The 24,178-nt window shown below is 47.3% G+C and overlaps 1 protein-coding gene across 1 annotated transcript in view; it reads left to right on the forward strand.

The window, feature by feature from the left end:
• Positions 1-24,178, forward strand: part of ttn.1 (titin, tandem duplicate 1) — a 150,545-nt gene that overhangs the window by 97,733 nt on the left and 28,634 nt on the right. Inside the window, exons 151-165 of the mRNA XM_077537616.1 lie at positions 14-301; positions 390-692; positions 820-1,122; positions 1,203-1,508; positions 2,942-3,229; positions 3,367-3,657; positions 3,743-4,030; positions 4,142-4,424; positions 4,506-4,813; positions 4,897-5,001; positions 5,087-5,284; positions 5,369-5,665; positions 5,753-6,343; positions 6,446-6,748; positions 6,856-24,156. Coding sequence (XP_077393742.1) covers positions 14-301; positions 390-692; positions 820-1,122; positions 1,203-1,508; positions 2,942-3,229; positions 3,367-3,657; positions 3,743-4,030; positions 4,142-4,424; positions 4,506-4,813; positions 4,897-5,001; positions 5,087-5,284; positions 5,369-5,665; positions 5,753-6,343; positions 6,446-6,748; positions 6,856-24,156 — 21,453 coding nt within the window. The remainder of the gene's footprint in view (positions 1-13; positions 302-389; positions 693-819; positions 1,123-1,202; positions 1,509-2,941; positions 3,230-3,366; positions 3,658-3,742; positions 4,031-4,141; positions 4,425-4,505; positions 4,814-4,896; positions 5,002-5,086; positions 5,285-5,368; positions 5,666-5,752; positions 6,344-6,445; positions 6,749-6,855; positions 24,157-24,178) is intronic.

Raw genomic sequence — 24,178 nt, forward strand, 5'->3', positions numbered from 1 at the left:
TCATTTCCTACAGTGCCCCCAAGGGTAGAACTTAATGCCAGGATGCAGAAGGGTTTGAAGGTGAAGGCCGGAGCCTCAGTTCTCCTGGAGGCCGAAGTTTTTGGTAAACCAATGCCAAAAGTCACGTGGAAGAGAGGTGATGATTGTCTGAGGTCAAGTGAAGGGCAGGTCATCACGCAACAGAGACACCAGTTCCAATTGGAGATGCTGTCAGTCACCAAAGAGCACACTGGAGTCTACACCATCCTTGCAGAGAATGCCAGTGGCTCCAAGACCGCTGAAATTCATGTTACCATTTTGGGTGATTACTTTTGGGCCCTATACAATTTGTGTGTTTGCTTTGATTAGTGACGACCGATGATGCATTGGGAATTTGTGTCTTTGTGTAGATGTGCCTGGTCCACCTGCCAGTTCCAAATACACTGAAGTGTTTGCCAACAGAATAAAGTTATCCTGGGAGCCACCACTGAAGGATGGTGGAGCCCCTGTTACTAACTATATTTTGGACAAGCGTGAGACCAGCCGGGCCACCTGGGCTCAGGTCTCCTCAAAGATCAAGGGTGTAAATCTTGAAATAAATGTGGAGAAGCTGATCGAGGGTCACGAATACCAGTTCCGAATCCGTGCTGAGAACACGTGGGGAGTTGGAGACAGTCTCATCACTGCCCCCGTCATTGCCAAGAACCCATTCAGTGAGTGTGGCCTTATATTGGCAGCATAGTTATGCCGATATTGGTCATGTGTGGAAAATATTCCCTTTATTCACATAAATACCATTTGAATGTCTCAACTAAAAGTGACGATGTATTTATGTACCAGCTGTCCCAGGTCCCTGTGAGGCCCCACTGATTACCAATGTCACCAAGGATGCTATGACAGTGAGCTGGAAGGAGCCCACTGATGATGGCAAGTCCGCCATTCTGGGCTACATGCTCGAGAAGAAGGAAACCAAGGAGATGAACTGGACCAAGACCAACAGGAAGCCCTTAATGGAAAGGACCTTTGATGTCACAGGCCTTAGTGAGGGTGTCGAATATGAATTCAGAGTCATTGCTGTTAATGTGGCAGGACTTGGAAAACCCAGTGAGCCCTCAGAGGCCACCACAGCACAAAATCCCATCAGTGAGTTTCATGAACTCTAAAAGTTGATTTTGTTTATTGGTACTTGTTTCTAAGAAGTGGAACAAAATTCACTTCTACAGCTCCTCCTGGCCCGGTGCTGAACCCATGTGTGACTGACACGACCTACAGCACCCTAAGCCTCAGCTGGAATGCTCCGGCCGACAATGGTGGAAGCCCAATCTTGGGTTACCTGGTGGAGTGCAGGAGGACAGACACAGCAGATTGGATCAGATGCAATGTTCCAAGGAACTTGCAGGACACCAGCTACACCATCCAAAACCTCATACACAAGGCTGAGTACCAGTGTCGTATCACCGCTGTCAACAAGGCTGGCTTCGGTGAACCAGTTCAAGTGCCCGGCAAGCACATTGCAAAAGACATCATAGGTAGGTTTTCTTCTCTACAATGTTCTCTCATTTATGTGTGAAGAAGTTGCATGCGGGATAACTAATCATAACAAGTTCATGTGGACTGTGCAGATTTTTAAAATTGTAACCAGGTATGCCGGTATCGCGTTACAATTTCCAGACTAGTAGTTATAGTTGCGACTCTGCATTTTCTGCGGTTATAATAAGTTTGTTGAATGATTGATGAAATGTCCTGGTTACAATCAAACGTCTCAATTTTCGTGAAAGTTCGGCGTGTGGGTGTGCATGACGAGGAGTGGCTAAGCTTAGCTTCTGCTGCACTTTGTCGCTTCTAGTCTGTTCCATGGGGGAAAACTACATTATGCTGTTTCAAAGAGCTATATGTCACACAGAGACAGTCCACTAGGTAACAGCTACACTAGCTAGTTGCAATCACCTCTACCATAGTAAAAAAATAAATAAATGAATTGCAATTTTTAAATAGAGGATTCTTGTCCCTGGTCAAAAAAATGGACTGACTAGAAATTAAAGACATGGAATAGAATACAAGATATAATCTGTGGAACAAACATATAGACTACGTATACTAGAAACAAGTAATACAAATAATAATAAGACATTTTCACATAGTCTGAGACTGGCTCTTGTTGACCAGTAAACACTTCCACACAATGAATAATGGTGAAGGCTAACTTCCAATAAAGTAATGGCAAAACCGGTTGTAATTTTCATGTTGATTGTAACTGCCGAATATAACAAATAAAGTCACTTTTAATCCGACTTGGTTACTTTCAGAAACCAGTCATCAGTAAAGTAAGTTACTTTGAATATAAAATAATCAGTAAAGTAATTGACTCTTTTAAGGCGGCAATACTGATTGTAACATTACCTCAATAACATTACTCGGTCAGCATATTTCCATCTACGTAACAATCTCTTACCTCTCATGCCATTGCCCTTCTTGTTCACAGTTTAATTACCTCCCGCATTTACTACTGTAATTCACTTCTGTATGGCCTTCCCAATAAATACCTTCATAAACTTCAACTCCTCCCACTAAAATACCCCTCATCCTCATCCGCTCAACAACTCCACTGGCTCCCCATTAAACAAAGACTTCATTGCGAACTTCTTCTCCTCACTTTCAAAGCTCCACATGACATATCAGACCTCCTTCACTGCTACTCCTGCTCGTTCATGCTCCTCCTCATCCAGCGTGCAACTCCATGTTCCCCGTGTTGGCCTCGCCACTATGGGCTGCAGATCATTCAATCACTCTGCTCCCAAGCTCTCGAACTCCCTCCCTCCGGACCTTCGTGCCACCGACTCCTTCCCACTCTTCAAAACTAAACTTAAAACCTACCTGTTCGGGTTGTTCTATGATCTAAATATCTGTTCTATCTTTTGGAAGTTAGTGGGAATACTTGATGATATATTTGATGATCTCCTAGTACCCCCTGAGGCGGAGCTGAGTGCTAAGCTGAAGGAGGGCCTCGAGCTGCGAGCTGGTAGCACCATGAGGCTTCATGCCACAATCAAGGGTCGCCCCACGCCCAAGGTCATCTGGGCAAAGATGAACAGCAACATCAAGGACCGCCAAGGCATCATCATTAAGTCCTCAAAAAGTGACACCAATATGGTGGTGGAGAATGTCAACAGATACGATGCAGGCAAATATGTTCTCAACCTGGAGAGTGTGGCTGGCATGAAAATGTACACCATCATTGTCAAGGTTCTTGGTAAGAAAGCTTTTCTCCTTCTTGACCTCAGTGTCATTGTTGAATCAGCAGTAAAAGCACAATTATTAAAACAAAAAATGAACATTTGGAGAAAACCCTCACTTTCTTTTCATTTGTTTTGTTTTTGTTTGTTTTAGACACTCCCGGGCCACCAGTTAACCTAGTGGTGAAAGAGGCCACCAAGGACAGTGCCTCCATGTACTGGGACGCTCCTCTCCTAGACGGTGGCTATGAAGTCACCCACTATATCGTGGAGAAGCGTGACACTGAGAGGAAGGCCTGGTCTACAGTCTCTAACAACTGTACCAAGACGGCTTTGAAGGTGTCAGACTTGAATGCCGGACGGTCCTACTACTTCAGAGTGTCAGCCGTAAATCAGCTTGGCGCTGGAGAGTGCTGCGAGACCCCTGACTCAGTCAGAGCCTCTGGTGGGTATAATGAGAACATTTCCAGATGCTTTATTCTCTTTCATTTCACTGCCCACTGCTCACCATTCCTTTTCTACTCATACAGAGGAGCCTGGTCCTGTAATGGACTTCAAGACATTGTTGGTTACCAAGGACTCTTGTACTCTCAGCTGGAAGAAACCTCTGACTGATGGTGGCAGCCGCATTATCTGTTATGTGCTTGGAGTTCTCAATGGTGATGACAAGTACAAGGAGTTGATGAGGTCCAAGAACATGCAGTACAGTGCCAAAGATCTGGTAGAGGGTAAAGAGTACAAATACAGTGTGAAAGCTGTGAATGACACTGGGGAGAGTGCTGCCAGGGAGCTGACAGTAGTTGCAAAGGACCAACTCAGTAAGCAGAAATATTCACACGGGATTATTTTTCCTGTAGTTCCCTTATCAACACTACTTGCTTGGATTTGTATCTTGTCATTGTCATGTATTGTGACACTCCTTTTTACAGTTCACCCCACTTGTGACTTGAGGGACCTTCCCGACATGTGTTACATTGCCAAAGAGGGTAGTACAGTGCGTCTGAAGATTCCAATCATGGGCAAACCAACACCCAAGGTGACCTGGAAGAAGGGAGAGGATGAAGACTTGACAGACACTGGACGTGTTTGCGCAGAATCCACTGCAGTCAACACCACTCTACTGATCAGGGATTGCCAGAGGAGTGATGCCTCAAAATACACAATCACCCTGAGGAATAGTGCTGGCAGCAAAGAGTCCACCATTTTCATCAGGTTGCATTCAGATGCCTTTATGGATGCATTGTCCTGCTTTTGTGGTCTTTCTGTCCGGTGACAACCAGATTTTTCTTTCAGGGTGGTGGGAAAGCCCGGCATCCCTGTAGGACCTATCAAGTTCAAGGACATAACTGCTGATGGCGCCACATTGAAGTGGGCGGCACCAAAAGATGACGGGGGCTCAGACATCACAAACTACATTCTTGAGAAGAGGGACTCTATCACCAATATGTGGGTGACTGTTTCTTCGACGGTGGACAAGAACACCATGAGGGTAACTGGTCTCCACGAGGGCACAGAATATATTTTCAGAGTCTGTGCTGAGAACAAGTATGGCGTTGGAGAGGGGCTTAAGTCGGAGCCTGTGATTGCAAAACATCCATTCAGTAAGTATCTGCAACTTGCATTTTTTTTCTTTTGCCTGAACAACTTTCACCTGCCTATCTGCAATGTCTGTGCTTTTCTCCAGATGTTCCAGACGCGCCTCCGCCACCTCAGGTCATGAGTATGCGCCATGACTCTGCTTACCTTGCCTGGTCGGACCCCAGGAAGACCGGAGGGTCTCCCATCACAGGTACGGCCGTGAGAGAGCGAAGTACATGCTACTTTTCCCATGTCATCACATTTACTATCTCCTTAACCACAAAAACAATGCACAGGGTATCACGCTGAGTTCAAGGAGCGGAATAGTTTGTTGTGGAAGAGGTCAAGCCCAACTGCCTTGCGAATGAAGGAACACAAGGTGACCGGGCTGACCGAAGGCCTTGAGTACGAGTTCAGGGTAATGGCGATTAATTTGGCTGGCATTGGCAGACCAAGTCTTCCCACTGATTCACAAGTTGCCCTTGATCCAATTGGTAAGGGTATCACATGTGAGGATCAATGAAATTTAGCACTGGAAAGGTTGGTTTTGCTACATGAAAGATCCTGTTTGTGTTCAGATGCTCCCGGCAAACCGGACGTAATCAGCGTCACCAGAAGCACGGTGACTCTTCAGTGGGCTGAACCACAGTTTGACGGTGGCCACAGGCTAACTGGTTACATAGTGGAGAGGCGTGACCTTCCTTCTAAGATCTGGGTGAAGGCCAACAGTGTGAATGTTGTGGAACCCGCATACACAGTCACGGATCTCCAGGAGGGCTGCAAATATGAGTTCAGGATACGAGCAAAGAATGCAGCCGGTGCACTTAGTCCGCCGTCCGACCAGACGGATACTATTATCTGCGTCGATGAATATGGTGATTTGGTTTGATTCAATTGTCACACTTGCTTCCTGAGTTAAAGTTGCGTGGTTTGTAATCCTGTTTCTTTTCTTTTTCCAAAAGCTTCACCAACCATTACAATTGATGCTCAGGTGAAGGAGGCCGGTGTGACAGTCAGAGCTGGGGAGACCATAGTGGTGACTGCCACAAGTATTCTTGGAAAGCCCACCCCGACCTCTTGCTGGTCTAAAGGGGGAAAGTACTTGAAGCCCTCAGACATCGTTAATATTGAGAGCACTGCATCCTCCTCCACTCTGTCAGTAAAATACGCCACTAGGAAGGACACCGGGGATTATGTCATCACAGCAAGCAATCCCTTTGGCGTGAAGGAGGAAACGGTTAAGGTGAAAGTGCTGGATGTTCCCGCGGCTCCTGGTCCCATTGAATGCAGCGGCGTCTCATTAGAGAAGGTCACCCTGACATGGGCACCCTCACCCGAGGACGGAGGGTCTCCTATCAAATACTACACACTGGAGAAGAGGGAAACCAGTCGCCTTCTCTGGACAATTCTAGAAGAGAAGGTCATTGACTGTCATTACGTGGCCACCAAACTCATCCAGGACAACGAGTATATCTTCAGAGTATCAGCTGTGAACCAGTATGGCAGCAGTGAGCCAGCACACTCTCAGCCTGTCAAGATGGCCGATAGATTTGGTATGTATCAGTTCAGCCTACTGAGAACATTCTATGTACTGTATTTAGTTACAGTCAAACTAAACATGATGCTTTTTATCCTTATGACCTTTATGTTTGTAGGTCCTCCTGGGCCACCATCGAAACCAGATGTTGAAAAAGTTGATGGGCACTCGGCTACGGTGACATGGAGAAGACCCACTGAAGATGGTGGAAGTGATATCATTGGTTACTGCGTTGAGAAGAAGGAGAAAAAGGCAATGAGGTGGATGAGGGCCTCCAAGAAACCCATTGTTGAGCTCAGCTACGTTGTCACTGGATTGACTGAAGGTTTACAGTACGAGTTCCGTATTCTTGCTGAGAACAGAGCTGGCTTTGGAGAGCCAAGTGAACCATCTATGCCAGTCACAACAGTCATTGCTACCTGTGAGTAAAAATAACCCCCCCCCCCAAAAAAAAGAAGCCTATGAAAATTATATATTAATATATAGTATCATGTGTGTAGTAAAAGCAGACTTTATGGCTTTTTGCAGATGTTCCTGGACCGCCAGTAAATCCAAGGGTTACAGATACGACCAAGACCACTGCCACTCTTAACTGGGGAAAACCATTGGATAACGGTGGGCTAGATATCACTGGCTATGTGATTGAGCACAGAAAAGAAGGAACAGAGGAGTGGATTAAGGACACACCGTCGTCTATGCTTAGAATCACAGAGTTTGTCGTTCCGGGGCTGGAAAACACAAGCAAATACCACTTCAGAATTAGTGCAGTAAATGCTAAGGGCACAGGTAAACCCGCTCAAACTGAGGAACTGGTTGAAGTAGTGGAGCATGCAGCTGCACCTGATTTGGAATTGGACATTGAGCTGAGGAAAACTCTTGTTGTCAGAGCCGGTTGTTCCATTCGCCTCTTTGTGCCCATCAAGGGGCGCCCTACGCCGACAGTAACATGGACCAAAGAGGGCGGTCCTGTACCTCGTGCCGTCATTGACAGCACAGAGTCATTTACAATGCTGATCATTCCTGAAAGCACACGGATCGATGGCGGTAAATACGAGCTTATCCTCGAAAATGCTGCTGGAAAAAAGACAGCAAATATTCATGTAAGGGTTCTGGACTCACCCGGGCCACCTCTCAACCTAAAACCAGTCCAAATAGATAAAGAATCAATTGTCCTTCGTTGGGAGATGCCTCTCATCGATGGTGGCGCCAAAATCACAAATTACATTATTGAGAAGAGAGAATCAACGCGCAAGGCTTTTGCCACTGTTGTCACAAACTGTCCAACAACTTCAGTCAAGATCGGTGATCTGGGTGAAGGCTGCGAGTACTACTTCAGGGTGTCTGCTGAGAACGAATTTGGTGTTGGTGAAGCAGTTGAAACTCCAGATCCTATTCGTGCCTCCCAGGCACCAAGTCCTCCTGAAAGCATAATCCCCACTGATATCACCAAGAACAGTGTGAGCCTGGCCTGGACCAAACCCAAGCATGATGGTGGAAGCAGGCTGACGGGATATGTCCTTGAAGCCCTGAAGAGAGGAACTGATCAATGGGCCCATGTAACAAGCCTCAAGAACATGGACTTCACTGTGAAGAATCTCAATGAGAATGAAGAATACACCTTCCGTGTGATGGCAGTCAACCGCTCGGGAAGAAGTGCTCCACGCGAGAGCAAGCCTATCGTTGTCAAGGATTCGACCTCCCCGCCAGAGTTTGATCTGCGTGGTGTATGTCAGTCTACTGTTATTGCTAAAGCCGGAGAGGACATCAAGGTTGAGATTCCTGTGATGGGGCGTCCCCGGCCAGTGGTCACCTGGCAGAAGGATGGAGCTGCCTTGAAGCTCACCCAGAGGACTAACGTGGAGACGACTCCTGCGACTGTTATCCTCACCATCAATGAATGCAGCAGAGCAGACAGCGGAGTGTACACCATGACCGGAAAGAACATTGTTGGTTCTGTGACTGACAACATCTTTGTCAGAGTGCACGATGTCCCGGGGCCACCCAAAGGACCGATTACAATTATTGAAATCTCGCGTACCTACTGTATTTTTGCATGGGATGCTCCAGAGAACGATGGGGGTGTTCCAATTAACAATTACGTGGTTGAGATCAGAGACACCACCACCCAGACTTGGACAGAGCTAACTTCCACGGCCATTCGCACCATGTTTAAAGCCACACGTTTAACGACTGGCTCTGAGTACCAGTTCAGAGTTAAGGCAAAGAACCGATATGGCGTAGGACCTCCCATAACCTCTGAGTCAGTAGTGGCTGCATATCCATTCAAAGTTCCCGGGCCGCCTGGTACACCCTATGTTGTGGCGTTCACCAAAGACTCCATAACAGTTGGCTGGAATGAACCTGTGACTGATGGTGGAAATGAAGTCATTGGATACCACGTCGAGAGAAAAGAACGAAGTAGCATCATGTGGCAAAAAATCAGCAAGGGCCTTGTGAAAGGAAATGTGCTGAAATCTAATGGGCTTGAAGATGGAGCCGCCTATGAGTTCCGCGTTACGGCAGAAAACATGGCTGGAATTGGCAAGCCCAGCAAAGCTTCCGAACCAATCATGGCCTTGGACCCTGTGGATCCCCCAGGTCAGCCATTGCCTGTTTTTGTTACAAAAAATGTTATCACCATTAAGTGGACAAAGCCCAAGTATGATGGCGGATTCAAAATCACTGGCTACATGGTGGAGAAGAGAGAACTCCCCGCTGGTCGATGGATCAGAGCAAACTTTACTAACATAATTGAGACAACATTCACCGTGAGTGGCTTGACTCAAGATGCATCTTATGAGTTCCGTGTCATGGCAAGAAACTCAGCAGGAGCTGTGAGTGCACCATCTAACCCCTCGGACCCCATTGCATGCAAGGATAGCATCATTGAGCCACGCATCATGGTGGATGCCATCTTTAAGGACGTACTTCTTCTGAAGGCAGGAGAGTCCTTCAAGCTTGAAGCTGACATTGCTGGTCAACCAACCCCATCCATGGTTTGGACCAAGAATGAGAAAGACGTTGAGAACACTTTGAAACTGGACGTTAAATTCAGTGAACTGACAACTACCCTGAGCAACAAAGACTCCATAAGAGCAGATGGGGGAGAATTTGTTTTGACTGCCACAAATGTTGGTGGCTTCGCTAAGCACATCTTTAGAGTGAAAGTACTGGATAGACCCGGCCCACCAGTTGGACCTCTTGCGGTGTCAAATGTCACAGCTGACAATTGTTTACTGAAATGGGCCCCGCCTCTAGATGACGGTGGTGCCAAGATTGAAGGATACATCATTGAGAAGCGGGAATCAAGCAGACTGGTTTGGACCAATGTTGCTTCAGACCTGCAGGTTACAGAACATAAGGTGACTAAGCTTCTTAAAGGAAATGAGTACATCTTCAGAGTTATGGCGGTCAACAAATATGGAAATGGTGAACCTCTTGATTCGGAGCCCATTATTGCCGAAAATCCATACAAGGTTCCGGATGTGCCTGAGAATCCCGAGGTCACTGCTGTCACCAAAGATTCAATGGTCGTTATGTGGCAGGTGCCAAAGAGTGATGGTGGAACACCAATCACAAACTACAACATTGAAAGGAAAGACCGGCTAGGCCTCCGCTGGGTCAAGTGCAACAAGAGGAAGGTCAAAGATCTGCAATTCAAGGTAACAGGTCTTGTTGTTGGACATGAATATGAATTCAGGATCATTGCGGAGAATGCTGCTGGTCTCAGTGCACCAAGCCTCTCCAGTCCATTCTATAAGGCTAGTGACGCATTGTACAAACCTGGCCCTCCGTGCAACCCCAGAATCCTGGATACAACCAAGTCATCTGTTACTGTGGCCTGGAACAAACCGGCCTATGATGGAGGCTCTGACATCACTGGTTATATTGTTGAGTACTGCATTGCATCTGAAAAGGAGGAGGAGTGGACAATTGTGACCCCCAAGGAAGGCCTACTTTCTACCTCGTTCACAATTGTCAATTTGACAGAGGGTCAGGAGTATAAAATCAACATCTCTGCTATTAATGGCGAAGGAATTGGTGAGCCTGCATCCATACCTGGCAACGCCAAGGCTGAGGACAGACTCCTGCCCCCAGAGCTTGATTTGGACGCAGAACTCTGCAAAGTGGTCACTCTGCGAGCTTGCTGCACACTTAGACTGTTTGTTCCTATCAGAGGCAGACCCGCTCCCCAGGCGAAGTGGACCAAGGAGGACGGTGAACCTGTCGAGAGAGCCACTATTGACACCACAACATCATACACGTCCCTTGTCATTGGAAATGTCAACAGATTTGACACTGGAAAGTATAACCTCACAGTTGAGAACAGTTCTGGCTCTAAGACAGCAACAGTCCAAGTCAGAGTACTTGACACTCCAAGTGCTCCACAGAATCTGAAGATTGCCGGTGTAACAAAACAGTCTGTCACACTAACTTGGGATCCACCAGCAAACAATGGTGCAGTTAAGATTAAGAACTACATTGTTGAAAAGCGTGAGTCCACAAGAAAGGCTTACGCCACGGTCAGCACCATGTGCCATCACACCACCTTTACTGTCGAGCAGCTCCTCGAAGGATGCAACTATTACTTCAGAGTTTTAGCAGAGAATGAATATGGCATTGGCCTGCCCATTGAGACTGGTGAATCAATTAAAGTGTCTGAGAAACCCCAACCTCCTGGCAAAATCAGTCTGAAGGACGTTACTAAGAATAGTGTTACACTCTCGTGGGAGAAGCCAGAGCATGATGGTGGAAGCAGAGTCGGCTGTTACGTTGTGGAGGTCCAACCTAAAGGTGTAGATAAATGGACACAGGCTGTGATTGTTAAAGAAACAGAAGCTACTGTTGGTGGCCTCAACGCAGGTGAAGAATACATGTTCCGTGTCGCAGCAAGAAACGAGAAGGGAACAAGTGACCCTCGGCAGATAGGCGTGCCTGTCATTGTGAAAGATCTTGTCATTTCACCCGCTGTCAAAATGTTGTTCAAAACATACAGTGTGTTGGCAGGAGAAGACCTGACAGTCGAGGTTCCGTTTGTAGCCCGTCCCAAAGCAGCTGTCTCCTGGCTCAAAGATGGGCAGCCACTTAAGAGAACAACTAGAGTAAACTTTGGTGCAACAGAAGCAATGTTGAACCTCAGCATAAAAGAGGCATCCAAAGATGACTTTGGCCAATATCATGTTACAGTTGGCAACACAGCAGGGGAGGCAACAGCAGACATCAGCATTGTTGTCCTGGACAAACCTGGTCAGCCAGGTGGTCCAGTTAAGGTTGAAGAGGTCACTTCTGACAGTGTGACCATTTCCTGGAACCCACCAGAGTATGATGGCGGATGTACAATCAAAAACTATATCGTGGAGAAGAGAGACACGTCCACAACTACCTGGATGATCGTGTCGCCAAAACTTGCAAGGACCAAAGTTAAAGCAGGCCGACTGAAGACTGGCTCAGAATATCAATTTAGAATCACAGCGGAAAACAGATATGGGAAAGGCCCGGCTCTTCAATCAGAGTCTATTGTAGCTCAGTATCCATACAAGCTTCCAGGACCACCAGGAACACCCTCCATTGCTGGATGCACAAAGGACAGCATGGTGGTGGCATGGAATGAACCTGTAAATGATGGAGGCAGTGCTATCTTGGGCTACCATCTAGAGCGCAAGGAAAGAACCAGCATCCTCTGGGTCAAACTGAACAAATCTCTTATTAAAGACCAAACCTTCAAAACCACGGGCCTGGAACCAGGAATGGAATATGAGTACAGAGTTTATGCTGAAAACATTGTGGGCATCGGCAAAGTCAGCAAAGTGTCCGAAGGTCACGTCGCCAGAGATCCTTGTGACCCTCCAGGTACACCTGAGGCAACGAGGATTACGAGGGATTCGGTTCACCTCACTTGGACAAAGCCAGAGTACGATGGTGGTGCCAAGATTACAGGCTACATGGTGGAAAAGAAGGAGCTCCCCGAAGGCCGTTGGTTGAAGGCTAACTTCACTAATGTCATAGAGACAGAATATGTTGCAACTGGCCTCGTGCAGGATAAACAGTATGAGTTCCGCGTTATTGCGAGAAATGCTTCAGGTGTCTTCAGTCTCCCCTCTTACAGCACTGGCCCCATCACCGCCAGGGATGAGATTGAGCCCCCTCGTGTCAGCATTGACCCCGAGTACACGCAGACTATTGTGGTAAAAGCAGGAGACAATTTTAAAATCGATGCAGATGTCCACGGCAAGCCATTGCCCTCTATAACTTGGTTGAAAGGAGAGCAGGAGCTGGGAAACACGATCCACAGAGAGATTAAGAACACAGCGACCCATGCCTGTGTCACTATAAAGGAAGCTAAACTTTCTGACGGAGGTGCCTATACTCTCCTACTGAAAAATCCGGGAGGAGAAAAGGCTTTACAGGTGAATGTGGTCATTTTGGATAAACCTGGAGAACCACAAGGACCTCTTACTGTAACAGATATAACAAAAGACCAATGCTGTCTTTCATGGCGAGCACCGATACAAGACGGCGGTAGCAAAATATCTCACTACATCGTGGAAAGGAGGGAAACCAGTAGACTGGTCTGGACTATTGTGGATCAAAAAGTGCCAAACACCTGCCACAAGGTGACAAAGCTTCTGGAAGGCAATGAGTACATCTTCAGAGTCCAAGCTGTAAATGAGTTTGGTAATAGTGCACCACTTGCATCCGAGCCAGTAATAATAAAAGATCCTTACACAACCCCTGGATCACCCAAAGGCTTGGAGATCACAGATGTGAAAAAGGATTCAATGGTGCTCACATGGGAAGCTCCCACTGAGATTGGAGGCAGTCCTATCACCACATATATCGTTGAAAAGCATGACAAAGAAGGTGTACGGTGGACGAGATGCAACAGGCAAGCCGTGTTAGACTTGACTTTCAAGGTCACAGGTCTCCTGGAAAGCCACAGTTATGAATTCAGGGTTTCAGCAGAGAACTCTGTGGGTGTCGGTGAGCCTACTTCTCTAACGGTATACTACAAAGCCCTCGACCCGGTCTTCAGGCCTGGTCCGCCACAAAACCCGAGAGTTACAGACACAACCAGATCTTCAGTATTTCTGTCATGGAGCAAACCTCTCTTTGACGGTGGCTCAGAGATCCAGGGATACATCATCGAGTGCTGCACTTCCACCCAGCAAGTCGCAGCTGGTGAGGCTGCAGAGGTGCCTGCCACAGATGCACCTGCAGAGGATTGGATCATGTGCACACCACCAACAGGTGTCAAGAAGACAAAATTTGAAGTTGCAAACCTTAAAGAAAATCAGGCTTACAAATTTAGAGTGTGTGCTTGCAACAAGGTTGGGGTTGGCGAGCATGCCGATGTTGCTGGAGCAGTGGTTGCCCAGGACAGAGCAGACGAACCGGACCTTGACATTGACCCAGAACTGAGAAAGATTGTGACAATAAAGGCTGGACTTTCACTTCGCCTCTTTATTCCAATCAAGGGAAGACCCACTCCTAGCATCAAGTGGGACAAAGATGGTGCTCCACTTAAGGACAAGGCTCAAGTTGAAGTGACCAGCAGTTACACAGCCCTCGTGATTGACCAGATGAGCAGAGCTGATAGTGGGAAATACACCATCACTGCTGAGAATTCTAGTGGAACTAAATCTGCATTTGTTGTCGTTCGAGTTCTCGACACACCGAGTGCTCCTGTAAATCTGACAGTGAAAGAAATTACAAATCAGTCTGTGACACTTACTTGGGAAGTACCTCTATTAGACGGTGGTTTCAAAATCAAAAACTATATTGTGGAAAAGAGAGAGACTACCCGCAAAACGTATGCTGCCGTGGTAACAAATTGCCATGCTCTTTCATGGAAGATTGAGCCACTCCAGGAGGGTTGCAGTTATTATTTCAGAGTTCTTGCTGAGAATGCACACGGGATTGGTCTGCCCGCAGTAACTGCTGACCCACTTAAGGTTTCAGATGTGCCGCAAGCTCCCAGGAGCTTGACTGTTACAGATCAAACAAATACGAGCATCTCTTTGGCCTGGGAACATCCAGAATATGATGGTGGCAGCAGAGTCATCCAGTACTTGCTTGAGGTACAGCTTAAGGGCCAAGAGAAGTGGTCTGGTGTTAACACATACAAAACAATGGAGACAACCGTTTCCAATCTGAACCCAGGGGCGGAATACCTGTTCCGAGTTACAGCAATAAATGACAAGGGGAAAAGTGACCCCAAAGTCCTTTCTGGTCACGTCATTACGAAGAACTTGATGTTTGAGCCCGATGTTCGACCGACTTTTAGCAGCTACAGTGTCCATGTAGGTAAAGATCTAATAATTGAAGTGCCAATCTTTGGACGCCCCAAACCAACAATAGCTTGGACCAAAGATGGAGCACCTCTGAAGTTCACAACCCGAGTGAACATTCACAACACCCAGACTCATACAAGTCTGAGCATTAAGGAGGCAGCAGGTGACGATGGAGGCATGTACAGCATTACTGCCACTAACTCTGCTGGAAAGAAAGAAGCCACTATTGAAGTCATAGTACTTGACAAGCCTGGACCCCCATCTGGCCCAGTGAGATTTGATGAAATCACAACGCAGAGTGTGACTATTTCATGGGAGCCACCAAAACACAATGGTGGTTGTCAGATTTCAAACTACATTGTGCAGAAAAGGGATACTGTATCAACAACGTGGGAAAATGTCAATAATAACTGTGCCAGAACCACAATCAAAGTCCCCAGACTGAAGACTGGAGCCGAGTACCAGTTCAGGATCATTGCTCAGAACCGGTACGGGAAGAGTCATGGCCTTGATTCATCTGCTGTTGTTGCTCAGTACCCATATAGAGAACCCGGCCCACCAGGCACACCTTTCATCTCCTCACTCTCAAGAGATCACCAGATTGTGGAGTGGCACGAACCCATCTCGGACGGAGGCAGTCCGGTCCTCGGCTACCATCTCGAAAGAAAGGAGAGGAATAGTATTCTGTGGGTCAAAATAAATAAGACACTCATTCGTGAGCCTAATTACAAGAGCCACCCCTTAGAGGAAGGCATTGAATATGAATACCGGGTGTACGCTGAAAATATCGTCAGCATTGGACGGTGCAGTAAGGTTTCAGAAGGTTGCGTGGCTAGAGACCCATGCGATCCTCCTGGTACACCAGAAGCTATCCATGTGACCAAGGATACCATTGTTATCCAGTGGACAAAACCGGAATATGATGGTGGCAGTAATATAACTGGCTACCTTGTGGAAAGGCGTGACTTGCCCGAAGGCCGTTGGGTGAGGGCAAACTTCACTAATGTGATTGAGACCCAGTTTGCTGCCACTGGCTTAACGGAAAATTCCCAGTACGACTTTAGAGTAATGGCCAAAAATGCTGTTGGCACCATCAGCAAGCCATCGTACAACAGTGGACCGGTCACTGCGAGCGACAGGATCGAGGCGCCTAAATTCTCCATTGACCCTGCATTCACCAAGACCATTGTCGTCAATGCGGGAGAGTCGTTCAAACTGGATGCAGATGTTCGTGGCAAACCACTCCCAGCAATGCAGTGGTTCAAGGATGATGTTCCAATCGAAAATACACTCAGGCTTGAGTTAAAAAATACAGAAAATCATGCACTGATAGTCATTAAGGACTCTGTGAGAATTGACAGCGGAATGTACATGCTCCAGCTAACAAACGAGGCAGGTACTGAAACTGTACCATTCAAAGTGGTGGTCTTGGACAAACCCAGCCCCTGCGAGGGACCCCTTCACATTGCTGGGGTAGCTGAGGATAGATGCTCATTAGTGTGGGGTGCTCCTTTACACGATGGTGGAAATCCCATTACGCATTACATCATTGAAAGGAGAGAGACGAGCCGTCTAGCTTGGACTTTAGTTTCTTCCAGCTGCACCACCACATGTTACAAAGTCACCAACTTGTTGGAAAGCAATGAGTACATGTTCCGTGTTATGGCGGTCAACAATTATGGCATGAGCAGCCCCCTGGAGTCTTGTGCAGTGGTTATGAAGACTCCTTTTGTCCTTCCTGGTCCGCCTCACATTGAAGATGTAACCAACATTACTCAAGATAGCATGACAGTTACTTGGACTGCCCCAGAGTCTGATGGTGGCAGTGAAATTTCAAATTATGTAGTTGAAAAGAAGGACAGAGCGGGACTTAAATGGACCAGATGCAACAGACAGAATGTCACTGACCTTTCCTTCAGAGTAACGGGCCTAACCACCGGCCACGAGTACGAGTTCAGAGTGGCTGCTGAGAACGTTGTTGGCTTTGGAGAGCACAGTCTACCAAGCTCTTACTACAAGGCCTGCAATCCCAAGTTCAAACCTGGGTCCCCTGCATATGTCAACGTCGTTGACTCCACACGGAGCTCCATCACGGTGTTGTGGGGCAAGCCACTGTCTGATGGTGGTAGCACCATTCAAGGATATATTGTTGAAGTCTGCAAGGCTGAGGAAGAAGAATGGACCATGGTTACTCCCCCCACCGGCTTGCGTGTTAACAAATATGAGATCCCCAAACTGACAGAGGGTCAGGAATATAAGATCCAGGTGTGCGCTCTGAACAAACTTGGAGTTGGTGAGCCCGCCATTCTCTCGGGAACTGCCAAACCAGAAGAAAGGCATGAGCCACCACAGATTCACTTGGATTCTGAGCTGAGAAAGGGAATAACTGTGAAGGCCGGTGGATCGGTTAGGATCCGTATTCCATTCAAGGGCAGACCAACACCTGAGATTAAGTGGCTTAAGGATGAGAAAAATCTGACAGAAAAGGCAGTGGTTGAAAAGAGTCTCGTCTTCACACAGCTGTCCATTGACTCTTGTGACAGATGTGATTCAGGAAAATACACTTTAACCCTGACCAACAGCAGTGGGTCTGTGTCTGAGTTTGTTACTGTTAAAGTCCTTGATACACCAGGAGCCCCACAGAACCTTGTTGTGAAAGATGTTAGGAAGGACTCGGTCACTCTTGTCTGGGATGCACCACTAATAGATGGGGGTTCTAAAATTAAGAACTATGTCATTGACAAGCGTGAGTCAACCAGGAAGGCTTATGCAAATGTCTCGACCAAATCCACAAAGACAACATTCAAGGTTGAGAATTTGATTGAGGGTGCTATGTATTACTTCAGAGTCATGGCTGAGAATGAGTATGGCGTTGGCCAAGCAATTGAAACAAAGACAGCGTCAAAGGTGTCCGAGGTACCACTTCCTGTCGGAAACATCTCTCTCGTCGATGTCACCAAAGCCAGCGTGTCACTGGCCTGGGAAAAACCTGAGCATGATGGCGGGAGCAGGATTGGTGGCTACCTCATTGAGATGCAGCCTAAGGGTACAGATAAGTGGGGTGTCGCCACAAATACAAAGACATGCGAGGGCACTGTCACGGGCCTCACCAGTGGTACGGAATATCTGTTCCGTATTGTTGCTTATAATGAGAAGGGAAAGAGTGAGCCAAAGGCACTTGCAGCACCCGTTGTTGCCAGTGACATGACCTTGGATCCAAGCATTAAGATGCAGTTCAACACTTACAGTGTGTTGGCAGGAAAAGACCTGACCTTGACGTTCCCTGTACTTGGCAGGCCCAAACCTAAAGTCACCTGGACAAAGGATGGTCAGCTCCTGAAGGTGACCTCCAGAGTCAACGTGGTGAATACTCTTACAACAACCGGGATTCAGATAACTGAAGCGTGCAAGGAAGACTTTGGAAAATATTCAGTTACAGTGAGCAATACTGTGGGAACATTTACTGACAACATGGACATCATTATTCTCGACAAGCCTGGTCCACCAAGCGGTCCACTTAAAGTTGTTGAGGTGAGCAACACTTTTGTCCACCTCTCATGGGAACCTCCAGAGTACAAGGGCGGATGCCAGGTGAAGCATTATATTGTAGAAAAGCGAGAGACAACAGGCAATACGTGGCAATCGGTCATCACACAGCTAGCTAGGACAGCTTTCAAAGTGACCAAGCTGACGACAGGTGTGGAATACCAGTTCAGGGTCATTGCTGAAAACCGATATGGAAAAGGTCCTCCTCTAGACTCCAAGGCTATTGTTGTCCAGTACCCATACAAGCCACCAGGCCCCCCTGGAACACCATATATCAAATCTGCAACTAAGGAGATGATGATCATTGAATGGAATGAGCCAGTCAATGACGGTGGAAGTGCTGTTATCGGATACCATCTGGAGAGCAAAGAGAGGAGCAGTATCCTGTGGAACAAACTGAACAAAATACTCATCACTGATACTCAGTTCAAGATCTGTAATCTCGAAGAAGGATTCGGATACGAGTTTAGAGTTTATGCTGAAAATATTGTTGGCGTCGGCAGATGCAGTAAAGTCTCTGAGTCCTTTGTTGCTCGTGATCCATGTGACCCGCCTGGTGCTCCAGAGGCTGTCACCATTTCTAAAAACTTCATCATTATCAGTTGGACAAAGCCTCAGTATGATGGCGGCAGCAAAGTCAATGGCTATATTGTTGAAAAGAAAGACCTTGCCTCCCCCGATAAGCGTTGGGTTAGAGAAAACTTTACAAATATCATGGACACTGAATATAAGATCAGCGGCCTAGCCGAAAATGAGCAATACGAATTCAGGGTCATTGCCAGAAATGCAGCTGGCGTCTTCAGCGATCCATCTGACAGCTCTGGACCAATAACTGCTACTGATGAAATAGAGCCACCAAGGGCCTCAATGGACCCCAAGTACAAAGATGTTATTGTTGTCAATGCTGGAGAACATTTAACTCTTGATGCTGACATCCACGGGAAACCACTTCCTGATGTGGTCTGGCTCAAGGAAGGCAAGGATATGGACAAAGCTCTGCGCATTGAAGTGAAAAACACTCAAAAACGTGCTGCCATGACTATCAAGGATGTGACCAAATTGGACAGTGGGCACTATGAACTTGTGCTCAAAAACCTTGGTGGAACAAAAGCCTTCCCAATCACAGTCAAAGTCCTTGACAAACCCGGAAAACCCACAGGACCCTTGAAGGTAACGGGAATCATGGCGGACAGATGCAACCTCGCCTGGTCAGAGCCATCCCTGGACGGGGGTGCTAATATCACTCACTATATCCTGGAGAAGCGGGAGACCAGCAGCTTATCCTGGACAGTGGCCGCTGCCAATATCCAGACTCAGTATTACAAGCTAACAAACCTGCTTGCAGGGAATGAATACATTTTACGAGTCAGGGCTGTTAACAAATACGGTATTGGTGATTATCTTGAGAGTGAGCCCATCATTGCACGCAATCCATACAAACCCCCGAGTGCTCCTGGAACACCAGAGGCAAGTCAGATCACGAAAGATTCAATAGTTCTGTCGTGGTCAGCTCCAGAAGAGACTGGCGGGGCAGATATTGAAGGCTATCACCTAGAAAAACGAGACAAGGACAGTGTCCGATGGACAAAATGCAACAGACAAAAACTGACAGACACTCACTTCAAAGTGACAGGACTGATGACTGATCACTTTTACGAGTTCCGCGTTGCAGCTGAGAATGAGGCTGGAATGGGAGACTCCAGTGAAGTGTCCCTACTTTATAGAGCCTGTGATGCCACAAAACCTCCAGGACCCCCACACCATCCCAGAGTAATAGACTACACAAAGTCATCCGTCTCTCTTTCTTGGGGCAAGCCTGAGTTTGATGGCGGCACCTATATCAAGGGCTACATAGTTGAAATGCGAGAGCATACACCAGTACCACAATCAACAGAGGAGGTAGAAGTCGCCCCGGCAGTAGACACACCCGTCGAAAAAGAGTGGACTGTATGCACGCCACCTTCTGGCATCCAGGCTACTAAACTTACCATCACAGATTTAAAAGAATTACAGGAATATCAGTTCCGCGTCTGTGCCATCAATTCAGAGGGAGTGGGTGAGGCTGCTTATGCCCACGGCACGGTGGTTGCTGTGGATAGGGTCGAAGCACCGGAGATTGAGCTTGATGCTGACCTCAGAAAGGTAGTATCTGTACGTGCTGGTGGTACTTTGCGTCTGTTTGTAACCATCAGAGGAAGGCCAGAACCTACTGTAAAATGGGAAAAACTTGACGGTACTCTCACAGCTCGGGCTGCAATTGACACCACCAGCTCGTACACCATGATTGTAATTGACAATGTTAACCGCTGGGACAGTGGCAAATACTCACTCACCTTGGAGAACAGCAGTGGTTCAAAGTCTGCAATTGTCTCGGTGAGAATTTTGGATACGCCAAGTGCACCGCAGAATTTCACTGTGAAGGATCTCAAAAAGGATTCCGTAACGCTTGTCTGGGATACACCACTCACCGACGGTGGGTCTAAAATCACCAACTACATCGTTGAGAAGAGAGAGTCTGTCCGGAAAGCCTACACTACTGTAACAAGCAACTGCATAGCCAACACATTCAAGATTGAAGAGTTGCCCGAGGGTGGCATTTTCTACTTCAGGGTTTGTGCTGTTAATAAATATGGCCAAGGACTGATGGTTGAAACCAAAGAAATTAAAGTGTCTGAAGTGCCCCTGCCACCAAGCAATGTAACTCTTGTTGATGTGACTAAAACCAGCGTTTCACTCTCATGGGACAAACCTGCACACGATGGTGGTAGTAAAGTCATCTGCTACAATGTGGAATTCAAGCCCAAGCGTGGTGAAAAATGGGGTACAGCTTGCACAGTCAAGGTACTAGAGGCAACCATTCCTAACCTGACTCCCAACGAAAGCTACCTATTCAGAGTTGTTGCAATCAACGAAAAGGGAAAGAGTGAGCCCAAGGAGCTTGGTTTGCCCGTGATTGCAAAGGATGTGGCAATTGAGCCATCTGTCAACTTGTTATTCACAACATACAGCGTGAAGGCCGGAGATGACCTGACTGTTGAGGTTCCAGTGAGAGGCAGACCTAAGCCTGTTGTCTCATGGAAGAGGGATGGTCTTCCTGTGAAGCAAACTTCTTCGGTTACAATTTTAAACACGGCAACCTCATCCAAGATTCTTATTAAGCAGGCTGCTCGGGATCATGTTGGCAAGTATGAGATCACCCTGGCCAATACTGCGGGAACAGTAACGTCACATCTAAGCATAGTTGTCCTGGATAAACCAAGTCCACCGACGAGCATTAAGGTGGGCGCTGTGACCGCTGACAGCATCACACTTTACTGGTCTCCACCAGAATACGATGGCGGCTGCTCCATAAGTAACTATATTGTTGAGAAGAGAGATACCAACACACAAGAGTGGCAAATGGCTGCAAGCAGTGTGGCCAGAACCGCTTACACGGCCGGCCGCCTGACGCACGGTGCAGAATACCAATTCCGCATCTATGCAGTCAACCGTTATGGAAAGAGTGCACATTTAGATTCTCCTGCAATTACAGCTCAGTACACCTTTAAGCAACCTGGACCTCCTTCCACACCTGCAGTTAAGCTTGCTACCAAGTCTTACATGGTGGTGACCTGGAACGAGCCTGTCAATGATGGGGGAAGTCCCGTTCTTGGCTATCACCTAGAGCGGAAGGAGCGCGCTAGCATTCTTTGGACCAAGATGAACAGAGTAATGATCAAGGATTCCGAATACAAAGTCAGTGGTATAGAAGAGGGTATGATGTATGAATATCGTGTCTATGCTGAAAATATTGCTGGCATCGGTAAATGCAGCAAGGCCTGCGAAGCGGTAGCGGCAAGAGATCCATGTGATCCTCCAGGAGCCCCCGTTGTTACTGCTATTAGCAGAACATCTGTGTCCTTGTCTTGGGACAAACCAGAGTATGATGGTGGTGCCAAGGTGTCTGGATACATCATTGAAAGCAGAGATCTTCCAGAAGGTCGCTGGACAAGGTGCAATTTCACCAATGTGCCTGAGACTCACTATCATGTTACAGGCCTTACAGAGGACAGCCAATATGATTTCCGTGTCATTGCTAAGAATGCCGTGGGATTGTTCAGTGAACCGTCTGACAGTACTGGCCCGATCACTGTCAAGGATGATGTAGAGCTGCCACGCGTCATGATGGATGTGAAATACAGAGAGACAATATTTGTGAAAGCAGGAGAAACTTTGAAGATTCATGCTGACATCGCAGGCCGCCCTGCACCAGTCATTGCCTGGAGCAAAGACGGCAGTGAGATTATGGTTCGAGCAAAAATCCAGGTTGTTTCGACAGATACTGGTACCTCAGTGACTGTGAAAGACTGCATCAGAAGAGACTCTGGTCAATATGTACTCACTCTCCGCAACATTGCTGGGACCGTGACCATGCCAATAAATTGTGTCATTCTGGATAAATCAGGACCTCCTGCAGGACCTCTGCAGATTACGGGTCTCACAGGGGAGGAATGCACTCTGTCATGGGGTCCACCTCAGGAGCCCGGCGGTGCTGAGATCACACACTATGTTGTTGAGAAGCGTGAGACCAGCCGCTTGGCCTGGACACTAGTGAAGGGCGATGTCACCAAAACATACTTTACTGTCAGGGGACTGCTGAAGGGCAATGAATATATCTTCAGGGTTTTGGTCATTAACAAGTTTGGAAGTGGTGAGGCTTTGGAGAGTGAGGCTGTCAAGATCACGGATCCATACACTTTTGCCACAGCTCCTCTTAACGTTGATGTCACTGACATTACTGGAGATTCAATGACTCTCGTGTGGTGCAAACCAATAAGTGATGGAGGCAGTCCAATCACAGGCTATGTGATCGAGCGCCGCGAGAAGACCGGCATGCACTGGATCCGTGTCAATAAAGATTCCGTCACTGAATGTACCACAGCAGCAACAAAACTGCGTAAGGGTTGCGAGTATGAGTTCAGGGTTTATGCTGAAAATGCTGCTGGTCTGAGCCCTCCAAGTGAATCCTCTGCTTCATTTAGAGCAGTCGATCCTCTGGCTGTTCCAGCTCCTCCATCCAAGCCCAAGATTGTGAATTCAACCAAGGACAGTGTGTCCATTGTTTGGAAACCACCTATTGATAACGGAGGTGCTCCTATTCTTGGATATAGTGTAGAATACAGGGACTACGTTCGCAAACCAGTACCGCTGGTGGCGGAAGGTGAGGAGGAATATGAAGAAGGGGAAGAGGAAGAACCAGAGTCACCAGAAGAACTGAAGAGATGGGTTGAGGCCATTCCACTTACCAAAAGCTTGGAGTTCACAATTACTGGACTCAAATCTGGCATGGAATATGAATTCTGTGTTAAAGCAATAAACAAAGTTGGAACCAGTGTGCGCAGTCGCTATTCTGATGCAGTTGCAGCAGTGGAAAGGACTGTAGAGCCAGCATTCAATGTGGACATTGAGATGCGCAAAGTCCTTGTGGTTCAGCACGGCACAGCATTTACCCTCAATGTTTCATTCCATGGTAAACCTGTTCCCTCGGTGCAATGGGCCAAGGAGGGCACAGATCTGAAGGCGAGAGGAACAATTGATTCAACAAACTCCAGAACTTCACTGACCATCGAAAAGTCAACAAGAAATGATTCTGGGGAATACTGTGTCAGTATTGAATCACCATTAGGAAAAGCAACATTACCTTTAGTTGTCAAGGTGCTTGACTCTCCCGGACCCCCAGTCAATGTCAAAGTTTCAGCAGTAACCAGGGACTCCGCAACCCTCACTTGGCAAGCGCCTGAGAACGATGGTGGCGATGCAGTGAAGGCCTACCACATTGAAAAGCGCGAGGCCAGTAAAAAGGCCTGGGTTTCTGTCACAACTAACTGCCATGCATTGACTTACAAAGTGGAAGACCTGCTGGAAGGAGCCATCTATTACTTCAGAGTTATCGGAGAGAATGAACATGGAGTGGGAGTACCACGGGAAGCAAAGGCTGGCACAAAGATTACAGGTAAGGTTCAGTCAGATCGCGT

The sequence above is a fragment of the Festucalex cinctus genome, chromosome 11 (assembly GCF_051991245.1).
Source record: "Festucalex cinctus isolate MCC-2025b chromosome 11, RoL_Fcin_1.0, whole genome shotgun sequence".
NCBI lineage: Eukaryota > Metazoa > Chordata > Actinopteri > Syngnathiformes > Syngnathidae > Festucalex > Festucalex cinctus.